At 50.0% G+C, this 19,977-nt stretch overlaps 1 protein-coding gene across 1 annotated transcript in view; it reads right to left on the reverse strand.

Annotated features, from left to right (window-relative positions):
• Nucleotides 1-1,086: 1,086 nt before the first annotated feature.
• The window catches only part of LOC142243980 (uncharacterized), a 36,286-nt gene continuing 17,395 nt past the window's right edge, over nt 1,087-19,977 (reverse strand). The window contains exons 7-11 of the mRNA XM_075316167.1: nt 19,452-19,574; nt 19,226-19,360; nt 17,762-17,882; nt 16,794-17,582; nt 1,087-1,941 (exon numbers count right to left, since the gene is read on the reverse strand). Of these exons, the coding sequence (XP_075172282.1) occupies nt 1,145-1,941; nt 16,794-17,582; nt 17,762-17,882; nt 19,226-19,360; nt 19,452-19,574 (1,965 nt within the window). The 3' untranslated portion in view covers nt 1,087-1,144. The remainder of the gene's footprint in view (nt 1,942-16,793; nt 17,583-17,761; nt 17,883-19,225; nt 19,361-19,451; nt 19,575-19,977) is intronic.

Genomic DNA, 19,977 nt, shown 5'->3' on the forward strand with positions numbered 1-19,977 from the left:
AGCGATATCTCGTTAGATCCGTCGTTGCGTGTGACGGGGCCTTTAGGCCTCCTTCACACGTCCGTGAATAACCACACACGTTTTCCACGGAGGTGTAAAAGGGGCGTATGGCCCTCCATGTGCCGTGATTTTGGCACGAGTGTTCTCAGTGTGCTATCCGTGATAATACAAGGAGAACAGGAACTTTATGCTCACCTGTCTCTGGCGCTGCTGTCCATGGTGCTGATGTCTTCCGCACTGCAGTCTCCGGCCCTGTTGTCTCTGACGATGCTGCTGCTTCCGGTCTTCGGTGCAATAAACATACAATGAGCATAATGAGTGGGGGTTGGAAGCAAGTGACAGCAGCGGCAGAGACAGCAGCGCTGGAGAAGGTGAGTGTAGAAAATAATTTTATTTCACAGAAACGTGGTTTTCTCCAGTACGTGTCACACTGATGTCACATGGACCACATCTGTGCGGTCCGTGTGACACCTGTGCAGCCAGAGAAAAATGGACATGTCTCCGTGTGGAGCACACAGGCACACATATGCTGCACACGGACACACGGTCCATGTGAAAACACACACGTATGCGCAGACCCATTGATATTAATAGATCTACGTGTGTCAGTGTCTCCAGTACGTGCGAAAACGGATGTCACACGTACCGGAGACACAAATGTGTGAAGGGGGCCTTAAATGGGTATTACCTTCTCCCAATATGTAGTAGGTGTGATAATAATATTAGCAAATACCTACAAATAAATATGAACTATAGCTCTCCTGATATAGCCGTGTCTCTTACCTCATTGCAGCTTAGAAATCCATGATTATGTCCACGAGAAACTAACTGTGACTATATATATATATGTATATATATATATATATATATATATATGAGTGGACTTAGCCAGGGACACCTAGGCTGCAATGCCCTGCACATGAGGTAAGAGACATGGCCATGTAAGGAGAACGCGGACCAAAAATATGGCTACTGGTCTGGTGAGGGTGCACCCGATAGACAACCTGGAGGACCAGTAACAGTTACTAATGGAATATGAATGAATTGGGAAATAAGGACAGAGACGTAAACGGAGGATGTGATGGAAGCATTGTATTAGTAGTCAGAGGCACATCAGTGCTGGGTAAAAATAATACTGTATTTATCATGAAAGTATTTTCTGTCCTAGAAGAGTTTTTTTTGCAGGGCAAAAATAGTGATGCTGAATAAGAGTGGATTTATGCATGAATTTATTCCCACAGTAGGAGCATGAAACTGTGTTTTCACCGGTATGAATTTTTTGATGTGCAATAAGATAATCTTTCTTCGTGAAACTCGCACCACAATCTGAACACGAGAAAGGCTTCTCTCCTGTGTGAGATCTCTGATGGCAAACAAGAGCTGTTCTAGTTCCAAAATGTCTCCCACAATCCGAACAACCGTATGGCTTCTCCCCCGTGTGAATTCTCTGGTGGCTCCGAAGACCGACTTTATGTCTGAAGCACTTTCCACACTCGGAACAAGGAAACGGCTTCTCCCCGGTGTGAATTCTTTGGTGATCGAGGAGGCTCCGCTTATGGATGAAGCTTTTCTCGCACTCGGTGCAGGACAGAGGTCTCTCCCCTGTGTGGGTTTTTATATGCGTGACAAGACTTTTCTTCAGTTTAAAGCGTTTATCACATTGAGGGCAAGGAAAGGTCTTTACACTGTGATCTGTGTTCTCCGGATTAAAATTTGGAGTTTGGACCACACATTTGTCAGATTTAGGATGCAATTCAGTACTTGTAGGAATATTATCCAGTGGAGATCTCCACGGCATAAGTGAATCCAAAGCCAAAGGTGTGGGATAGAATAATGGAATATTGGGGATTTCGCTGTCAAATTCTGGCGCGATTCCTATATTTTCATTTAAAGGATCATTGGAGACATATTCATGATTCTCCACAGGTTTCTCCGGTTGTCCTAATTAAAAAAAATAAATATATATATATATACTTTAGTTAAATTTTTCATTACTTATTAAGATCTACTTCTTAAAAGGGATGTCCGTGATAAGAAAAAATGGCTATTTTCTTGTTCAAATGCTAAACAACCGCCGTATGCAATTAAAGGGAACCTGTCACCAGATTGGTCCCCTATTACCTGTGGCCACCACCAATGAGCTCTTATACACAGCATTCTAGAATACTGTATATAAGAGCCCAGGCCGCTCTGTATAACATAAAACCTTTATAATACTCACCTAGGGGGCGGTTGGGTACGATGAGCGTCGCTGGTTTCGGGTCCGGCGCTTCCTCTATCCTGTGCAGTCGCCGTCCTCATGCCTAGCTACATGTGCATGACGCGTCCTACATCATCCACAAAGAGGCCTCCATTGCGCTCCTGCACAAGTGCACTTTGGTCTGCTAAGGGCAGATCAAAGTATTGTAGTGCGCATGCGCGTGTGGTCTTTGAACTTTCCCTGCACATGTACATTACAGTACTTTGCTCTGCCCTCAAAGTGTGCATGCGCAGGAGCGCAATGGCGGTCTCTTTATGGATGACGTAGGATGCGCCATCCACATGGAGCTATGAAGGAGGACGGCGATGGAAGGAAGAGAGGAGGCACCAGACCAAGACCAACAACGCTCATTGGACCCCGATCTCCCCCCAGGGGAGTATAATAAGGGTGTTTTTTATATTATACAGATTGGCCTGGTCTCTTATATACAGTATTCTAGAATGCTGTATATAAGAGCTCATTGGTGGAGGCCGCAGCTTATAAGCGAAAAATCTGGCGACTGGTTCCCTTTAGAAAAGTATTCAAAACTGCAATATAAAAAGTTTATTTTTGTTTATAAAGGACGCCGGCTTTATCTATCTGTACACTCACTTTCTATCAGACAGGGGAGTTTTTTTTACAATGAACTAAAAATATAACAAGCAGGTAGTTGCTAAAAACTTAGCAACTACCTGGTGTTTTATCGGACGTGGCTCAGGACTGTCAGTGACCACTCCTGACGGCAATACAGCTGCTCCACATCAACAGAGCAGCTCTTCTTCTGTCAGGCTACTCTGTTGATAGGGCGTGACTGCCGATGTCATGCTCATTGACAGCCGTCTTCCACAGTTATGCAGCGGTGAACGGCTGGCAATCACCATGACATCGGCTATCACAGCCTGTCAACAAAGCAGAGCGGAAGAGAAGCCACTGCTCTGTCTATGTCACATCAGCGAAAATCACAGAATCATCGACAGGAGCGGTCAACTGCTCTGTGTAGAGGTCAGCACTGGGCACAACAGGTGGGCATTTAGCAATTACCTGCCTGTTCGTTCTTAAGGACATTGTAAAAAATGAATATTGTCCTGGATAACCCCTTTAATGGACGAGTTTGACCCAAACATATTAGTCTAGATCACTGCATTTTTTCATGTGAACTGTAATGCTAGTCACAACCTTACAGGGTCGCATGGACGGAAAGGTAGTCAGGAGAGTCAAGTGGGAGGTTATCCTGATACGATGGTGGGGGAGCAGAACACCTTTTGTAGCCAGGGATAGCCTGCGGGAAAAAATTCTGCCCATTGGCATGACACGACAGGCGAATACTAGAAGGCCCAACAAAGATTGCATCTGATGGAGGGTCACACTCCGGACAGCACAAAACCCCATTATCATGGATAGCAGCTTCGACATCTTGAAGTCGAAAAACCATCGCATTTGAATCGAACTCGATACCTAGGAAAGACAGGACTGGAGAAGGACCAATAGTTTTGTCCTCTGACAACGGGACACCAAATCTGGCACCAAATCAGAGTCGGGGTCTGGTAACAGGAGGTAACGTATAATCATAAGGGGTAAACAGAGACGTAGTCAGGGCACAATCCGAGGATCACAATACCAGAAGAGCATGTAGTAGATAAAGGGAGCAAGCAAAGACGTAGTCAGATAACGGTCTGGGGTCCAAGACAGGAATGCACGACAGGAATAGGCAGCGGGCAGAGAGAGGTCCAATAACAGTCCGGGATCAGAATACCAAGATCAGAATCAGAATACAGCAGACACACAAACTATGGCAACACAGCAGAGCCAGCGAATACAACTGGCAGAGTTCTGGGGGAGCATTCTCAGTAAAGAAGCCTGAGCAATTACCCGGAAGATGAAACAGCTGAGTTCATTATCAAGGATGGTGCCGTAGAGCATCTCCAAGGGCAAGATGCTCTGCACAAAGGAATAGACACACTGCCAGATCTATAAGTGCCGCAGAGCATCACCAGATCTGTGAGATGCTCTGCACAGAGAATTGTGACATGAACTAGCTCATTCACTTGCATTGGTCCATGTGCACAAGGATGGCATACAGACCGAAAGAAGGGAATTTTGTTACTTACCGTAAATTCCTTTTCTTCTAGCTCTTATTGGGAGACCCAGACGATTGGGTGTATAGCTACTGCCTCCGGAGGCCACACAAAGCATTACACTAAAAAGTGTAAGGCCCCTCCCCTTCTGGCTATACACCCCCCGTGGGATCACGGGCTGCTCAGTTTTAGTGCTAAAGCAAGAAGGAGGAAAGCCAATAACTGGTTTAAACAAATTCACTCCGAGTAACATCGGAGAACTGAAAACCGTTCAACATGAACAACATGTGTACCCGCAAACAAACCAAAAATCCCGAAGGACAACAGAGCTAGAAGAAAAGGAATTTACGGTAAGTAACAAAATTCCCTTCTTCTTCGGCGCTCTATTGGGAGACCCAGACGATTGGGACGTCCAAAAGCAGTCCCTGGGTGGGTAACAAAATACCTCAAGTTAGAGCTGCAAGACAGCCCTCCCCTACGAGGAGGCAACTGCCGCCTGCAGGACTCTTCTACCTAGGCTGGCGTCCGCCGAAGCATAGGTATGCACCTGATAATGTTTGGTGAAAGTGTGCAAACTCGACCAGGTAGCTGCCTGGCACACTTGTTGAGCCGAAGCCTGGTGTCGTAATGCCCAGGACGCACCCACGGCTCTGGTTGAATGGGCCTTCAGCCCTGAAGGAACCGGAAGCCCCGCAGAACGGTAGGCTTCCAGAATTGGTTCTTTGATCCATCGAGCCAGGGTGGCTTTAGAAGCCTGCGACCCCTTGCGCTGGCCAGCGACAAGGACAAAGAGTGCATCAGAGCGGCGCAGGGGCGCCGTGCGGGAAATGTAGATTCTGAGTGCTCTCACCAGATCTAACAAATGTAAATCCTTTTCATACCGGTGAACCGGATGAGGACAAAAGGAAGGTAAGGAGATATCCTGATTAATATGAGACGAGGATACTACCTTAGGGAGAAACTCCTGAATGGGGCGCAGCACTACCTTGTCCTGGTGGACCACCAGGAAGGGAGCCTTGGATGACAGCGCTGCTAGCTCAGACACTCTCCGAAGAGACGTGATCGCTACCAGAAAGGCCACTTTCCGTGATAGTCGAGAGAGTGAAACATCCGTCAGAGACTCGAAAGGCGGCTTCTGGAGAGCAACTAGTACCCTGTTCAGATCCCATGGATCTAACGGCCGCTCGTACGGGGGGACGATATGACAAACCCCCTGCAGGAACGTGCGTACCTGCGGACGTCGTGCTAGACGCTTCTGAAAAAACACCAATAGCGCCGAGACTTGCCCTTTAAGGGAGCCGAGCGACAAGCCCTTTTCCAACCCAGATTGCAGGAAGGAAAGAAAAGTAGGCAATGCCAATGGCCAGGGGGACACTCCTTGTACAGAGCACCAGTAAAAGAAAATCTTCCACTTCCGTGGTAGATCTTAGCAGACGTGGGCTTCATAGCCTGTCTCATGGTGGCAACGACCCCTTGGGATAATCCTGAGGACACTAGGATCTAGGACGCAATGGCCACACAGTAGGTTCGGGGCCGTAGAATTCAGATGGAAAAACGGCCCTTGGGACAGTAAGTCTGGCCGGTCTGGTAGTGCCCACGGTTGACCGACCGTGAGATGCCTGTCGCCAGAGCTCTTTGATCGTCATGAAAACCGGGACCTTGCTGTTGTGCCGATTCGTGAAACCCGTCCGGGTGCAGAGACCATTCTCCTGCGTCCACGCCCTGGTGACTGAGGAAGTCTGCTTCCCAGTTTTCTACGCCCGGGATGTGAACTGCGGATATGGTGTATGCTCTGTCTTCCACCCCTAGCAGAATCCGGCGGACTTCCTGGGAGGCTCGCCGACTGCGTAGTCCGCCTTGGTGGTTGATGTATGCCACCGCTGTGGATTGTCCGACTGAATTCGGATCTGTTTGCCTTCCAGCCACTGCAGGAAGTCTTGCAGGGCAATATACACTGCCCAGAGCTCCAGACAATTGATCTGAAGAGTGGACTCCTCTGAAGAGAGTCCTTGATCGTCTGAGAAAGGGGGACGTTCCTGTGTAGGGACATCGACTTCCCCTCCCATTAGCGAAGAATGTTCTATTGAAGTGGACGCAGATGAAACTGCGTGAAAGGGACTGCCTCTGGATGAGGTGTCTCCTTGAAGGAGAGACTGCACCCCCGTCTGTAGTGACCGCTGTTTGTCCAGTGGAAGCTTCACCATCGCTGAGAGAGTGTGAAACCCCAAGCTAAGATATGCCAGCGATTGGGTTTAACTTTGAAAAGTTGAGGACCCACCCGAAACTCTGGGAAGTCTCCAGCGCCATGTTCAGGCTGTGTTGGCATGCCTCTTAAAAGAGTGCCTTGACAAGTAGATGGTCTAAGTAAGGGATCACAGGGTGACCCTGAGAGTGCGGGAGTGGTCCCACTGCTGCCATGAACTTGGTGAAAACCCGTGGGGCTGTCGCCAGACCGAAGGGTAGGGCTACGAACCGAAGATGCTCGTCTTCAATAACGAATCGTAGCAAACGCCGGTGCTCTGGAGCAATCGGCACGTGGAGATAAGCATCCTGATGTCTATTGATGCTAGGAAATCTCCTTGAGACATTGAGGCAATGACGGAGCGGAGGGATTCCATCCGGAACCGCCTGGTTTTCACGTGCTTGTTGAGCAGTTTAAGGTCCAGAACGGAACGGAAGGAGTCGTCCTATTTTGTCACCCCGACCAGATCGGAGTAAAAAGTGTCTCTTGTTCCTGAGGAGGAACCGGGATTACGACTCCTACTGCCTGCAGAAGAGCCTCGGCTCGGCCGGTGAGGAAGTTTTTGCGACAAACTGTCTCTCACCCACCGGCCATTGACCTGTGGCAGTTAAATGTCGCTAAAGCGGGGGAGTCTGCCACCGACCGCGGACGCGGAGAGAGAGGGCTGAAAGTCATGAGGAAACCGCCTTGGTAGCGGTTCCTCCGGCTGCCTTCTCCGGGCGTGATTGAGCCCGCCAGGAACCTGCGCCCCTCTGAGCCTTTTGAGTCCTGTTGGACGAGGGCAATTGGGACGTGCCCGAGCCTGGGAAGGACCGAAACCTCGACTGTCCCTTCTCCTGATGGGTCTTGTTTGATAGCTGGGGTAAGGAAGAATCCGTACCCTTGGACAGTTGAATGATTTAATCCAACCGCTCACGAAACAGTCTGTCACCAGATAAAGGCAATCTGGTTAAGCACTTTTGTGGAAGCAGCATCTGCTCCAATCCCTTAACACTAGGAGCGTAACAACACGGAGTTGGCGGACGCCACTGACGTACGGCTCGTAGAGTCCAGGACAGCATAAACAGCTTGAGTCGCAATGCCGACATTGCGAGGTGAAGGACGCTACTGCGGCCAAGATGTACATGTGACCGCGTCCCTCTGCGCAATACTAGCTGAAATAGCTTGGCGTGCCTCTATGGCTGCGAATGCCGGGGCAACCGACCCGCCGATAGCTTCATAGACAGATTGCAACCAGAGGGCTATCTGTCTGTCAATGGCATCTTTAAGTGAAGTCCCATCTTCCACTGCAACTATAGATCTAGCCGCAAGCCTGGAGATTGGGGGATCCACCCTTGGAGCGCTTGAGCACGTCAGGGGGGAAGAGACAACGCGTATCCTCAATACGGTTGGAGAAACGCTTATCGGGATAAGCGTGGTGTTCCTGGACTGCTTCTCTGGAGTCAGAGTGACCAGAAAAGTACTCAATATACGCTTGAGATACCGAAATAGGGATTTCTTCTGCTGTGAAGCTGACCCCTCCGCTGGAGGAGTTGAGGGAGAAATACCCAACCTTCCATTGATGGACGCTATAAGATTATTCACTATAGCGTCACCATCCGGTGTATCCGGATTGAGAGCGGTCTCAGGATCAGAGTCCTGAACAGCTACGTCTGCATCATCATACAGAGAGTACTGTGATGAAGTCGAGGGCCGTTCTTAGGGAGCTCGCTTAGGCCGTCTGGGACTGTCGTCCGTGTCAGAGCCTGCACCCTGGGATGCATGGGACCCTCCTGGAGCCATGATTTGTTTCGAAATCAGGGTGGCCAGGGGCATTGAATCAACATTGCCCAAGGTCTGTCTGGACTGCAAAGTCTGTAAGATGTTAGTCATAGTCACAGACAATATATCAGCGGAAACTGCAACTCCGTCCCTGTCCCTGGACAGGGATCACAGGTGGTTATTTTGGCCACCTGTAGCAGAGACCCCGTTGAGTAATTGCACACACTGGGGGTCCTGGAACAGTATCGCATGCAGTACAAGCAGCATAGAAAGCCTGTGCCTTGGCACCCATGCTTTTTTTTTTTTTTTGCTGTTGCTGTCTAGCCATCTAGGAGCATTAGCCAAGAATAGCGACCGTACAGTGCAATGTATAGCATACAAGCATGAAGTACAATAAACACTTCAGCACATGCAGTACAAGGAGCATAGAAAGCCTGTGCCTTGGCACCTTTGCTTTTCTGCTGCCGTTGTCTAGTTATTCAGGAGCATTAGCCAAGAAAAGCGACATACAGTGAGTTATAGCATACAAGCATGAAAATAACCACTGCAGCACATGCAATCCAAGCAGCATTGAAAGCTTGTGCCTTAGCACCCTTGCTTTTCTGCTGCTGTTGTTTAGTCATCAAGGAGCATTAGCCAAGAATAGCGACATGCAGTGAATGTACAAGCATGAAAATAAACTATGCAGTACATGCAATCCAAGCAGCATTGAAAGCTTGTGCCTTAGCACCATTGCTGTTTGCTGCCGCTGTCTAGCCATCTAGGCGGGTAGACAGCCAAGAATAGCCCTTACAGTGCAATGTAAAGCATACAAGCATAAAGGACACATGACACTGCAGCACATGCAAGACAAGCAGCATATAGAGTCTGTGCTTTAGCACCCCTGATCTTTTGCTGCTGTTTCTAGGTCTGCATCCTGAATAGCGACCGTACAAAAGTACAACAGGACACTTCGGCATTAGTGGGTCAGCACTTTAGTTGCCGCTTACCGCCCGCACAAAAGCGGGTGTGTGGCGCCGGAATCCTGTGCTGGTAGCTCAGCGCTTGTCTCCGTTTTCCCGCTCTGCGTGCCGGAATGGCTGCCGGCGTCCAGAGGAGAGGGGCGGGCCGAGGGCGTGCCCGAGACAAGAGCGGGAACCCGGCGCCCACTGTGTCTAGTGAAGGGGGCTGGAGAATGCAAATAAGGCTCCAGCCCTCGGCGCTGCTATAGAACAGCGTCTCTCCCTTTCCCTGAGTGACAGGGTGGGGGCGGGAACGAAGCGGCGCTAGGCCGCAAAAGCCGGGGACTAAAGTTAGAAGCGCCGCCGCCGTAAAAGCGCGGTCGGCGCGTCCCCGGCGCACTACAAGTCGCAGCTGCGCCGCCGCTCCAGGGGCGGTCGGCGCGGCGGTCCCCACACGTAAAGTCCCCCAGTAATCTGCAGGGACTATAAGCCCAGCGCACAGCGCTACAGTCCCCGGCGCACTAGCACACCCAGCAAGCCTGGAGTGTGCGTGGCCTGCCATACGGGGACACAGAGTACCTGAAAGTTGCAGGGCCTTGTCCCTGAACGGCACTCCCGCTCCACATCCAGCAGGTTCTATGGGTCTGTGGATGGAGCCCGGCCTCAGGGCTTGGTGGCCGGAAAGATCCCACTTCCTCAGAGCCCCTCAGGGGGATGGGGAAGGAAAACAGCATGTGGGCTCCAGCCTCCGTACCAGCAATAGGTACCTCAACCTTACAAACCGCAAGTGGGGTGAGAAGGGAGCATGCTGGGGACCCTAGTATGGGCCCTCTTTTCTTCCATCCGATATAGTCAGCAGCTACTGCTGACTAAACAGTGGAGCTTATGCATGGATGTGTGCCTCCTTCGCACAAAGCTTGAAAACTGAGCAGCCCGTGATCCCACGGGGGGTGTATAGCCAGAAGGGGAGGGGCCTTACACTTTTTAGTGTAATGCTTTGTGTGGCCTCCGGAGGCAGTAGCTATACACCCAATCGTCTGGGTCTCCCAATAGAGCGCCGAAGAAATATGCTTGTCTCAACACACCGGGAATGAAATAAAGCTGTAATGGACCAGGTAACCTCACAAAATTGCTGTTTAGGGAAGCATTGAAGCCATTCATGAGCTGTGGTGAAGCTGTGACTGACTACACTGACTCATGGGGAGAACAAATATGGACCACTAGGTTATAAAGATGATATGAAAGTGTGTTAAGCTATATATAAAGTGTAGTGTTAGGAAAGTTTGCTTTGGTCAATAAGGCCCAAAAGAAGGGAATTTTGTTACTTACCGTAAATTCCTTTTCTTCTAGCTCCTATTGGGAGACCCAGACGATTGGGGTGTATAGCACTGCCTCCGGAGGCCACACAAAGCAATTACACTAAAAAGTGTAAGGCCCCTCCCCTTCTGGCTATACACCCCCAGTGGGATCACTGGCTCACCAGTTTTAGTGCAAAAGCAAGAAGGAGGAAAGCCAATAACTGGTTTAAACAAATTCACTCCGAAATAACCTCGGAGAACTGAAAACCATTCAACATGAACAACATGTGTACCCGAAAAACAACCAAAAATCCCGAAGGACAACAGGGCGGGTGCTGGGTCTCCCAATAGGAGCTAGAAGAAAAGGAATTTACGGTAAGTAACAAAATTCCCTTCTTCTTCAGCGCTCCATTGGGAGACCCAGACGATTGGGACGTCCAAAAGCTGTCCCTGGGTGGGTAAAGAAATACCTCATGTTAGAGCTGCAAAGACAGTCCTCCCCTACGGGGAGGCAACTGCCGCCTGCAGGACTCTTCTACCTAGGCTGGCGTCCGCCGACGCATAGGTATGCACCTGATAATGTTTGGTGAAAGTGTGCAGACTCGACCAGGTAGCTGCCTGGCACACCTGTTGAGCCGTAGCCTGGTGACGCAATGCCCAGGACGCACCCACGGCTCTGGTAGAATGGGCCTTCAGCCCTGATGGAACCGGAAGCCCAGCAGAACGGTAGGCCTCAAGAATTGGTTCTTTGATCCATCGAGCCAGGGTGGCCTTAGAAGCCTGCGACCCCTTGCGCTTACCAGCGACAAGGACAAAGAGTGCATCCGAACGGCGCAGGGGCGCCGTGCGGGAAATGTAGATTCTGAGTGCTCGCACCAGATCTAACAAATGTAAATCCTTCTCATACCGATGAACTGCATGAGGACAAAAAGAAGGCAAAGAGATATCCTGATTAAGATGAAAAGAGGATACCACCTTCGGGAGAAACTCCTGAATGGGGCGCAGCACTACCTTGTCCTGGTGGAAGACCAGGAAGGGAGCCTTGGATGACAGCGCTGCCAGCTCAGACACTCTCCGAAGAGATGTGATCGCTACCAGAAAGGCCACTTTCTGTGACAGTCTAGAAAGTGAAACCTCCTTCAGAGGCTCGAAGGGCGGCTTCTGGAGGGCAACTAGCACCCTGTTCAGGTCCCAGGGATCTAATGGTCGCTTGTACGGGGGTACGATATGACAAACCCCCTGCAGGAACGTGCGTACCTTAGAGAGTCGTGCTAGACGCTTCTGAAAAAAGACGGATAGCGCCGAGACTTGCCCCTTAAGGGAGCCGAGCGACAAACCTTTTTCTAACCCAGATTGTAGGAAAGAAAGAAAGGTAGGCAATGCAAATGGCCAGGGAGACACTCCCTGAGCAGAGCACCAGGATAAGAATATCCTCCACGTTCTGTGGTAGATCTTAGCGGACGTGGGCTTCCTAGCCTGTCTCATGGTGGCAACGACCCCTTGGGATAATCCTGAAGACGCTAGGATCCAGGACTCAATGGCCACACAGTCAGGTTCAGGGCCGCGGAATTCCGATGGAAAAACGGCCCTTGGGACAGTAAGTCTGGTCGGTCTGGTAGTGCCCACGGTTGGCCGACCGTGAGACGCCACAGATCCGGATACCACGCCCTCCTTGGCCAGTCTGGGGCGACGAGTATGACGCGGCTGCAGTCGGATCTGATCTTGCGTAGCACCCTGGGCAAGAGTGCCAGAGGTGGAAACACATAAGGGAGCCGGAACTGCGACCAATCTTGCACTAAGGCGTCTGCCGCCAGAGCTCTGTGATCGCGAGACCGTGCCATGAAGGTCGGGACCTTGTTGTTGTGCCGGGACGCCATTAGATCGACGTCCGGCCTTCCCCAGCGGCGACAGATTTCCTGAAACACTTCCGGGTGAAGGGACCATTCCCCTGCGTCCATGCCCTGGCGACTGAGGAAGTCTGCTTCCCAGTTTTCTACGCCGGGGATGTGAACTGCGGATATGGTGGAGGCCGTGGCTTCCACCCACATCAGGATCCGCCGGACTTCCTGGAAGGCTTGCCGACTGCGAGTCCCCCCTTGGTGGTTGATGTATGCCACCGCTGTGGAGTTGTCCGACTGAATTCGGATCTGCTTTCCTTCCAGCCACTGCTGGAAGGCTAGTAGGGCAAGATACACTGCTCTGATCTCCAGAACATTGATCGGAAGGGTGGACTCCTGCTGAGTCCACGTACCCTGAGCCCTGTGGTGGAGAAAAACCGCTCCCCACCCTGAGAGACTCGCGTCTGTCGTGACCACCGCCCAGGACGGTGGTAGGAAGGATCTTCCCTGTGACAATGAGGTGGGAAGAAGCCACCACTGCAGAGAGTCTTTGGCCGTCTGGGAAAGGGAGACTTTCCTGTCCAGGGATGTTGACTTCCCGTCCCATTGGCGGAGAATGTCCCATTGAAGCGGGCGCAGATGAAACTGCGCAAACGGAACCGCCTCCATTGCCGCCACCATCTTCCCGAGGAAGTGCATGAGGCGTCTTAAGGAGTGCGACTGACTTTGAAGGAGAGCCTGCACCCCAGTCTGTAGTGACCTCTGCTTGTCCAGCGGAAGCTTCACTATCGCTGAGAGAGTATGAAACTCCATGCCAAGATACGTTAGCGATTGGGTCGGTGACAGATGCGACTTGGAGAAGTTGATGATCCACCCGAACGTCTGGAGAGTCTCCAGTGCAACATGCAGGCTGAGTTGGCATGCCTCCTGAGAGGGTGCCTTGACAAGTAGATCGTCCAAGTAAGGGATCACAGAGTGTCCCTGAGAGTGCAAGACTGCTACCACTGCCGCCATGACCTTGGTGAACACCCGTGGGGCTGTCGCCAGACCAAATGGCAGAGCTACGAACTGAAGATGGTCGTCTCCTATCACGAAGCGTAGAAAACGTTGGTGCTCTGTAGCAATCGGCACGTGGAGATAAGCATCTTTGATGTCTATTGATGCTAGGAAATCTCCTTGAGACATTGAGGCAATGACTGAGCGGAGGGATTCCATCCGGAACCGCCTGGCGTTCACATGCTTGTTGAGCAGTTTTAGGTCCAGAACAGGACGGAATGAGCCGTCCTTTTTTGGCACCACAAAGAGATTGGAGTAAAAACCTTGTCCTTGTTCCTGAAGAGGAACAGGGACCACCACTCCTTCTGCTCTTAGAGAATTCACCGCCTGCAGAAGGGCATCTGCTCGGTCGGGATGTGGGGAAGTTCTGAAGAACCGAGGCGGAGGACGAGAACTGAACTCTATCCTGTACCCGTGAGACAAAATGTCTGTTACCCACCGGTCTTTGACCTGTGGCAGCCAAATGTCGCAAAAGCGGGAGAGCCTGCCACCGACCGAGGATGCGGAGGGAGGCGGCCGAAAGTCATGAGGCAGCCGCCTTGGAAGCGGTACCTCCGGCTGCTTTCTTGGGGCGTGAGTGAGCCCGCCAGGAATCAGAGCTCCTTTGCTCTTTCTGAGTCCCTTTGGACGAGGCGAACTGGGGCTTGCCCGAGCCTCGAAAGGACCGAAACTTTGACTGCCACTTCCTCTGTTGAGGTTTGCTTGATCTGGGCTGGGGTAAGGAAGAGTCCTTACCTTTGGACTGTTTAATGATTTCCGCCAATTGCTCACCAAACAGTCTGTCTCCAGATAATGGCAAGCTGGTTAAACATTTTTTAGAAGCAGAATCTGCTTTCCATTCCTTTAACCACAAGGCTCTGCGCAAAACAACAGAGTTGGCGGAAGCCATTGCGGTACGGCTCGTAGAGTCCAGTACCGCATTAATAGCGTAGGTCGCAAACGCAGTCATTTGCGTAGTTAAGGACGCCACTTGCGGCACTGCTGGACGTATAAAAGAGTCCACCTGTGCCAAACCAGCTGAAATAGCTTGGAGCGCCCACACGGCCGCGAATGCTGGAGCAAACGACGCGCCAATAGCTTCATAGACAGATTTCAACCAAAGGTCCATCTGTCTGTCATTGGCATCTTTAAGAGAAGCCCCATCTTCCACTGCAACTATGGATCTAGCTGCAAGCCTGGATATTGGAGGGTCCACTTTTGGACACTGGGTCCAGCGTTTGACCACGTCAGGGGGAAAGGGATAACGTGTATCCTTAAGACGTTTGGAAAAACGCTTGTCCGGATTAGCATGGTGTTTCTGGATTGAAGCTCTGAAGTCAGAGTGGTCCAGAAAGGTGCTCAATTTACGCTTGGGATACAGGAAATGGAATTTCTCCTGCTGGGCAGCTTCCTCCTCTGCTGAAGGGGCTGGGGGAGAGATATCCAACAGCCTATTGATGGCCGCTATAAGGTCATTTACCATGGCGTCACCATCTGGCGTATCCAAATTGAGTGCGGTGTCAGGGCTAGACTCCTGATCACCCACCTCTGTCTCATCATATAGAGACCCTTCTCGCTGAGACCCTGACCCGCGTGAAGACGTGGAGGGTCTCTCCCAGCGAGCTCGCTTAGGCGGCCTGGGACTGTCATCGGAGTCAGAGCCCTCAGCCAGTGATGCCTGGGACCCCCGTGAAGTACGGATTAGTTCCAACTGAGGGGGACCGGGGAACATAGGGACAGTAGTGTCCATGGTCTGAGCAACTGGCCTGGACTGCAAGGTCTCCAGGATTTTTGTCATAGTCACAGACATCTTATCAGCAAAGACTGCAAATTCTGTCCCCGTCACCGGGGCAGGGTTCACAGGCGACTCTGCCTGGGCTACTACCACCATAGGCTCTGGCTGACGAAGTGCCACTGGGACTGAACATTGCACACAATGAGAGTCGTTGGAGCCTGCTGGTAGATTAGCCCCACATGCTGTACAAACAGTGTATACAGCCCGTGCCTTGGCACCCTTGCGTTTTGTGGATGACATGTTGTTGTCTTCCCAGAGCAATATAGGGTATACAGCCAAGAAGCGACCGTACAGTGCAGTTATATCTATAGGTATCTGGTACAGGAAAAAGTACACCAATACACACTGTGGCACAAGAGGGGCTAGCACTAAAGTGCTGCTTACCGCCCGCTAAACGCGGGTGTGTGGTCCAGAAATCCCTAGTCTTGGGTCTCCCAGAGCCTGTGTCCGTCCTCCAGCCAGAACTGCATGCAGGAATGGCTGCCGGCGTCCTGTGGAGGGGGGGGCGGGCCCTGGGCGTGCCAGACCAAAAGCGGGAAACCTGTGTCCCACTGTGCCAAGTGAGAGGGCTGGAGCATGTAAATAAGGCTCCAGCCCTCGGCGCTGAGTAAACGTACAGCGTCTCTCCCCTTCCCTGATTGACAGGGAGGGGGCGGGAACGAAGCGGAGCTAGGCCGCAAAAGCCGGGGACTAAATTTATAAGCGCCGCCGCCGTAAAAGCGCGGTCGGCGCTAAGTCCCCGGCGCACTACAAGTCCCAGCCGCGCCGCCGCTCCGAGAGTGGCCGGCGCGGTAGTTCCCAGCACATGAAGTCACACAGCTAAGCTGCTGTGACTCAAACCCCAGCGTTACTGTCCCCGGCGCACTAACACACCCAGCAAGTCTGGTGTGTGCGTGCCCGCCTGAACGGGGACACAGAGTACCTGAAAGTTGCAGGGCCTTGTCCCTGAATGGTACACAGCTCCGTATCCAGCAGGTTCTATGGGTCTGTGGATGGAGCCCGGCCTCAGGGCTTGGGGGCCGGTAAGATCCCACTTCCACAGAGCCCCTCAGGGGGATGGGGAAGGAAAGCAGCATGTGGGCTCCAGCCTCCGTACCCGCAATGGGTACCTCAACCTTACGAACCACAAGTGGGGTAAGAAGGGAGCATGCTGGGGGCCGTATATGGGCCCTCTTTTCTTCCATCCGACATAGTCAGCAGCTACTGCTGACTAAACAGTGGAGCTATGCGTGGATGTCTGACCTCCTTCGCACAAAGCAGAAAACTGGTGAGCCAGTGATCCCACTGGGGGTGTATAGCCAGAAGGGGAGGGGCCTTACACTTTTTAGTGTAATTGCTTTGTGTGGCCTCCGGAGGCAGTGCTATACACCCCAATCGTCTGGGTCTCCCAATGGAGCGCTGAAGAAATACTGGATTCATGAATGAGTTAAAGTATTCCGATCTCTGACATTTATAGCTTATCCCACCCCCCGGGTACCTATGTTGAGAACATGACCCCAATGCCATCAGGTGAGTTAGCCAGAATTAATGGAGTTATGGAAATAGTCGACCATGCTTTTTTAAACTTACGGGTGTAATTCTGTGCCGGGCAGACAACCTGATGCTGAATAAGAGTGGATTTATGGGTGAAACTCTTCTCACAGAAAGAACATGAAAATGGTTTTTCGCCAGTGTGAATTTTCTGATGTTCGGTGAGATATTCTTTTCGTGTAAAATTTGCGTCACAATCGGAACATGAAAATGGCTTCTCTCCAGTGTGCGCTCGTCGGTGACGTTTCAGAGCCGTTTTCCCTGCAAAGAATTTCCCACATTCGGAACAGCCATACGGCTTCTCCCCAGTGTGGGTTCTCTGGTGGCTGAGAAGACCGACTTTATGTCTGAAGCATTTTCCACATTCGGCACATGGGAACGGCTTCTCTCCGGTGTGAATTCTTTTGTGGTCAAGAAGACTTCGCATATGGAGAAAACTTTTTCCGCATTCAGAACACGATAACGACCTCTCGCCTGTGTGAGTTTTAATATGTATCGAAAGACTGTTTTTGTGTTTAAAAGATTTCCGGCATTCGGGACACGGAAATGTCTTATTCAGCGTAAAAGGTGTTTTCTGGGATATAAGTGTTGGGTCGTCAGATTCATCCGGCTCGTAATGTGTAAATGTGAAATTGTCAGAGTTATCAAGTGAAGGTTCCAAGGGTTCAGGAGAACGTGAGGACAAATCTGTAGGAAAAAGAGCGGTAAAAGGAAGTGGGAAATTGAGGTTGTCTCCTGGAAATTCTTGTAGTATTTCTTCTTCTTCCAATTTAGAATCAGAAGACGCAATCGCATGTTCTTCCACAGTTTTCCAGCTGCAGTGTTGACCTGGAATAAAAGAAGTAGATTGTGTTTTTAATAACTCTATTTTAATAAAATTGGTATGGATGAATCTGAAACATCTTCAAGCATTAGAGGAAGTGATGGCATAATTCTAAAACCTGAGCAAGCAACAGAGTTAAGAAATTATTTTCCCATTGATTAAAAACATAAAAACAACACATTACTTGATGAGGAGATTTGGTCAACATCCATCAAGACGTCCTGGTACAGACTCTTGTGTCCTTCTACGTAGTCCCACTCCTCCATGGAAAAATAAACCATTATGTCGTCACATCGTAGAGGAACCTGCAAAAACAAAACGATAAAATAATAAATCAATAAATAGAGATGGGCGAACCCGCAGGTGTTCGGGTTTGGCGGGTTGGGCCAGGAGATGCAGATTTGGTGCAGAAATTTCTGCAACCAAATACTCAACGAGAGCACATAGTCTAAACAGGTACTCTGACATTGAGTTCAATGAGTTTGCCTGAGGTGAGTTCACCTGAAGTCAAAGCTGGGGCACAGTGAGAACCGACAGCTGTGACTTCAGGTGAACTTACTAACATCACTGCTGCGGCTCTGTCAGTGTGTCCTGCCGGCCACAGTGATTGGTCACGTTTTCTAATGTGACAGCAGTGCAATCACAGGATGTAGCAGAGCTAAAGTCATCATGGGACGTCCCTGTATACTCCGTCGGACCTGCAGGGATGTTTTGGGAGCTATTAAATTGGAGAGAGGATTTAAAAAAAAAAAAAAGAATTTTTCTCTGTGTTTTGGGATTATTTATTTTTACTTAATTATTAATGGGGGATCCCATGGACCCCTAACCATTACTGATCCAGGGTCTCATGGCAGCTGTGATTTTTTTTGACAGCTGTCATTAACTCCTTATATTACCCTTATTGCCACGGCACTAGGGCAATCGGGATGAGCCGGTTAGGTGCCAGGATTCTGGGGCAGCTGCAGGCTGCTATTTTTAGGCTGGGGAGGGCCCAATAACCATGGGTCTTTCCAGCCTCAAATTACCAGTCCCCAGCTGTCTGCTTTACCATGGCTAGGTATAAAAAGTGGGGGGACTACACACCATTTTTTTTAAATTACTTATTTAAATAATTTAAAAAAGCAGAGTGGCATCACTTGTATTTTAATACATAGCCAACATAAAGCACACATAGCTGGGGGCTGCAGCCTCCAGCTGTCTGCTTTATCTGCGCTGGGTATCAAAATACGGGGGACCCTATGCCATTTTTTCTAATTATTTGTTATACTTCACTTCGGGGACCCAGACAGCTAGTGTAAGGGCAACCAATCACAGATGCTGGCAATGAGGGTCCAATCACAGACGCTATCACAGAGGATAGGTGGGGGAAGCAGTGAATATTCATAAGATTTAATGAGAGGCCCGGAAACAGTGTGACAGCCACATGGAAACTGGGCGGCCGAACCCAAACAGTAACATGGACTTCCCTGAGAAGTCTGTGTTCAGGGTTTCTGCACGGACACTAGGTGTCCGGTATGGACCTTGAACTTACAGTTCGGATTCACCCATCACTAATCAGTAAATAAAGTGAGGAGGAAAAGTCTGTGAGATAATTGGAGAATTATTTCCAGAATTATTTTAGAAATTGTTAAAATATATTTTTATATACCTCTCCAGTAATCAGCTGACTGATCCGCTCTGTGACTTGTAGAATCTTTTTATCGTAATCTTCCCTTTGTATCACGGAGGGCGGCCGAGGGGTCGTGACGGGCTCTTCTGATGTTTTTTTTACTACGATACAGTCCTTTATATCGGATATAAAAAGACACACACGTTATAAAATACTGATGTAGGAGATATAGTGGCTTCATGGTCACATTCTCTGAATCCCTCACCTCTCCGGTCAACAGGTAGATGATCTCTAGAGTTAGTTTTAGGATCTCCTGAGACAGGTGACCGCTGAGATCCTCCATCCTGAATAATTGCGCAAATGACCTCTTGTGTTCATGGGTTGAATTCTGTGGACAGAAATTGGTTATTTGAGATGATGCTTCTAAGTTCTCAAAAAAAGGAAGTATTTTTCATTTAAAAGGGTCTGTTGAGATTTAAAAATGAGGTACAAAAGCTTGTAGTAGAGTGACATACGGACAGACAGACAGGTGTAACTAGAGGTAATGTCTGAACTCAAAAGTATCATGGAAAATGTAAGCTAGGACTCGATGGAGCTGCACCCTATAGTATATAACAGAGGAATGGGGTGAACGCAACATTGATGCCCTACATATCTGGGCAAGAAATGCCACCGAGTTTATACAGACATCAGACAAGACTCTTCTCCTGGCCACATCATAACTGCAAGTGCATCTTAATAAATCAGAATATCCTCAAAAAGTTAATTTATTTCTGTAATTCAATACAAAA

The sequence above is a fragment of the Anomaloglossus baeobatrachus genome, chromosome 6 (genome assembly GCF_048569485.1).
Source record: "Anomaloglossus baeobatrachus isolate aAnoBae1 chromosome 6, aAnoBae1.hap1, whole genome shotgun sequence".
In the NCBI taxonomy this organism is placed as follows: Eukaryota; Metazoa; Chordata; class Amphibia; order Anura; family Aromobatidae; genus Anomaloglossus; species Anomaloglossus baeobatrachus.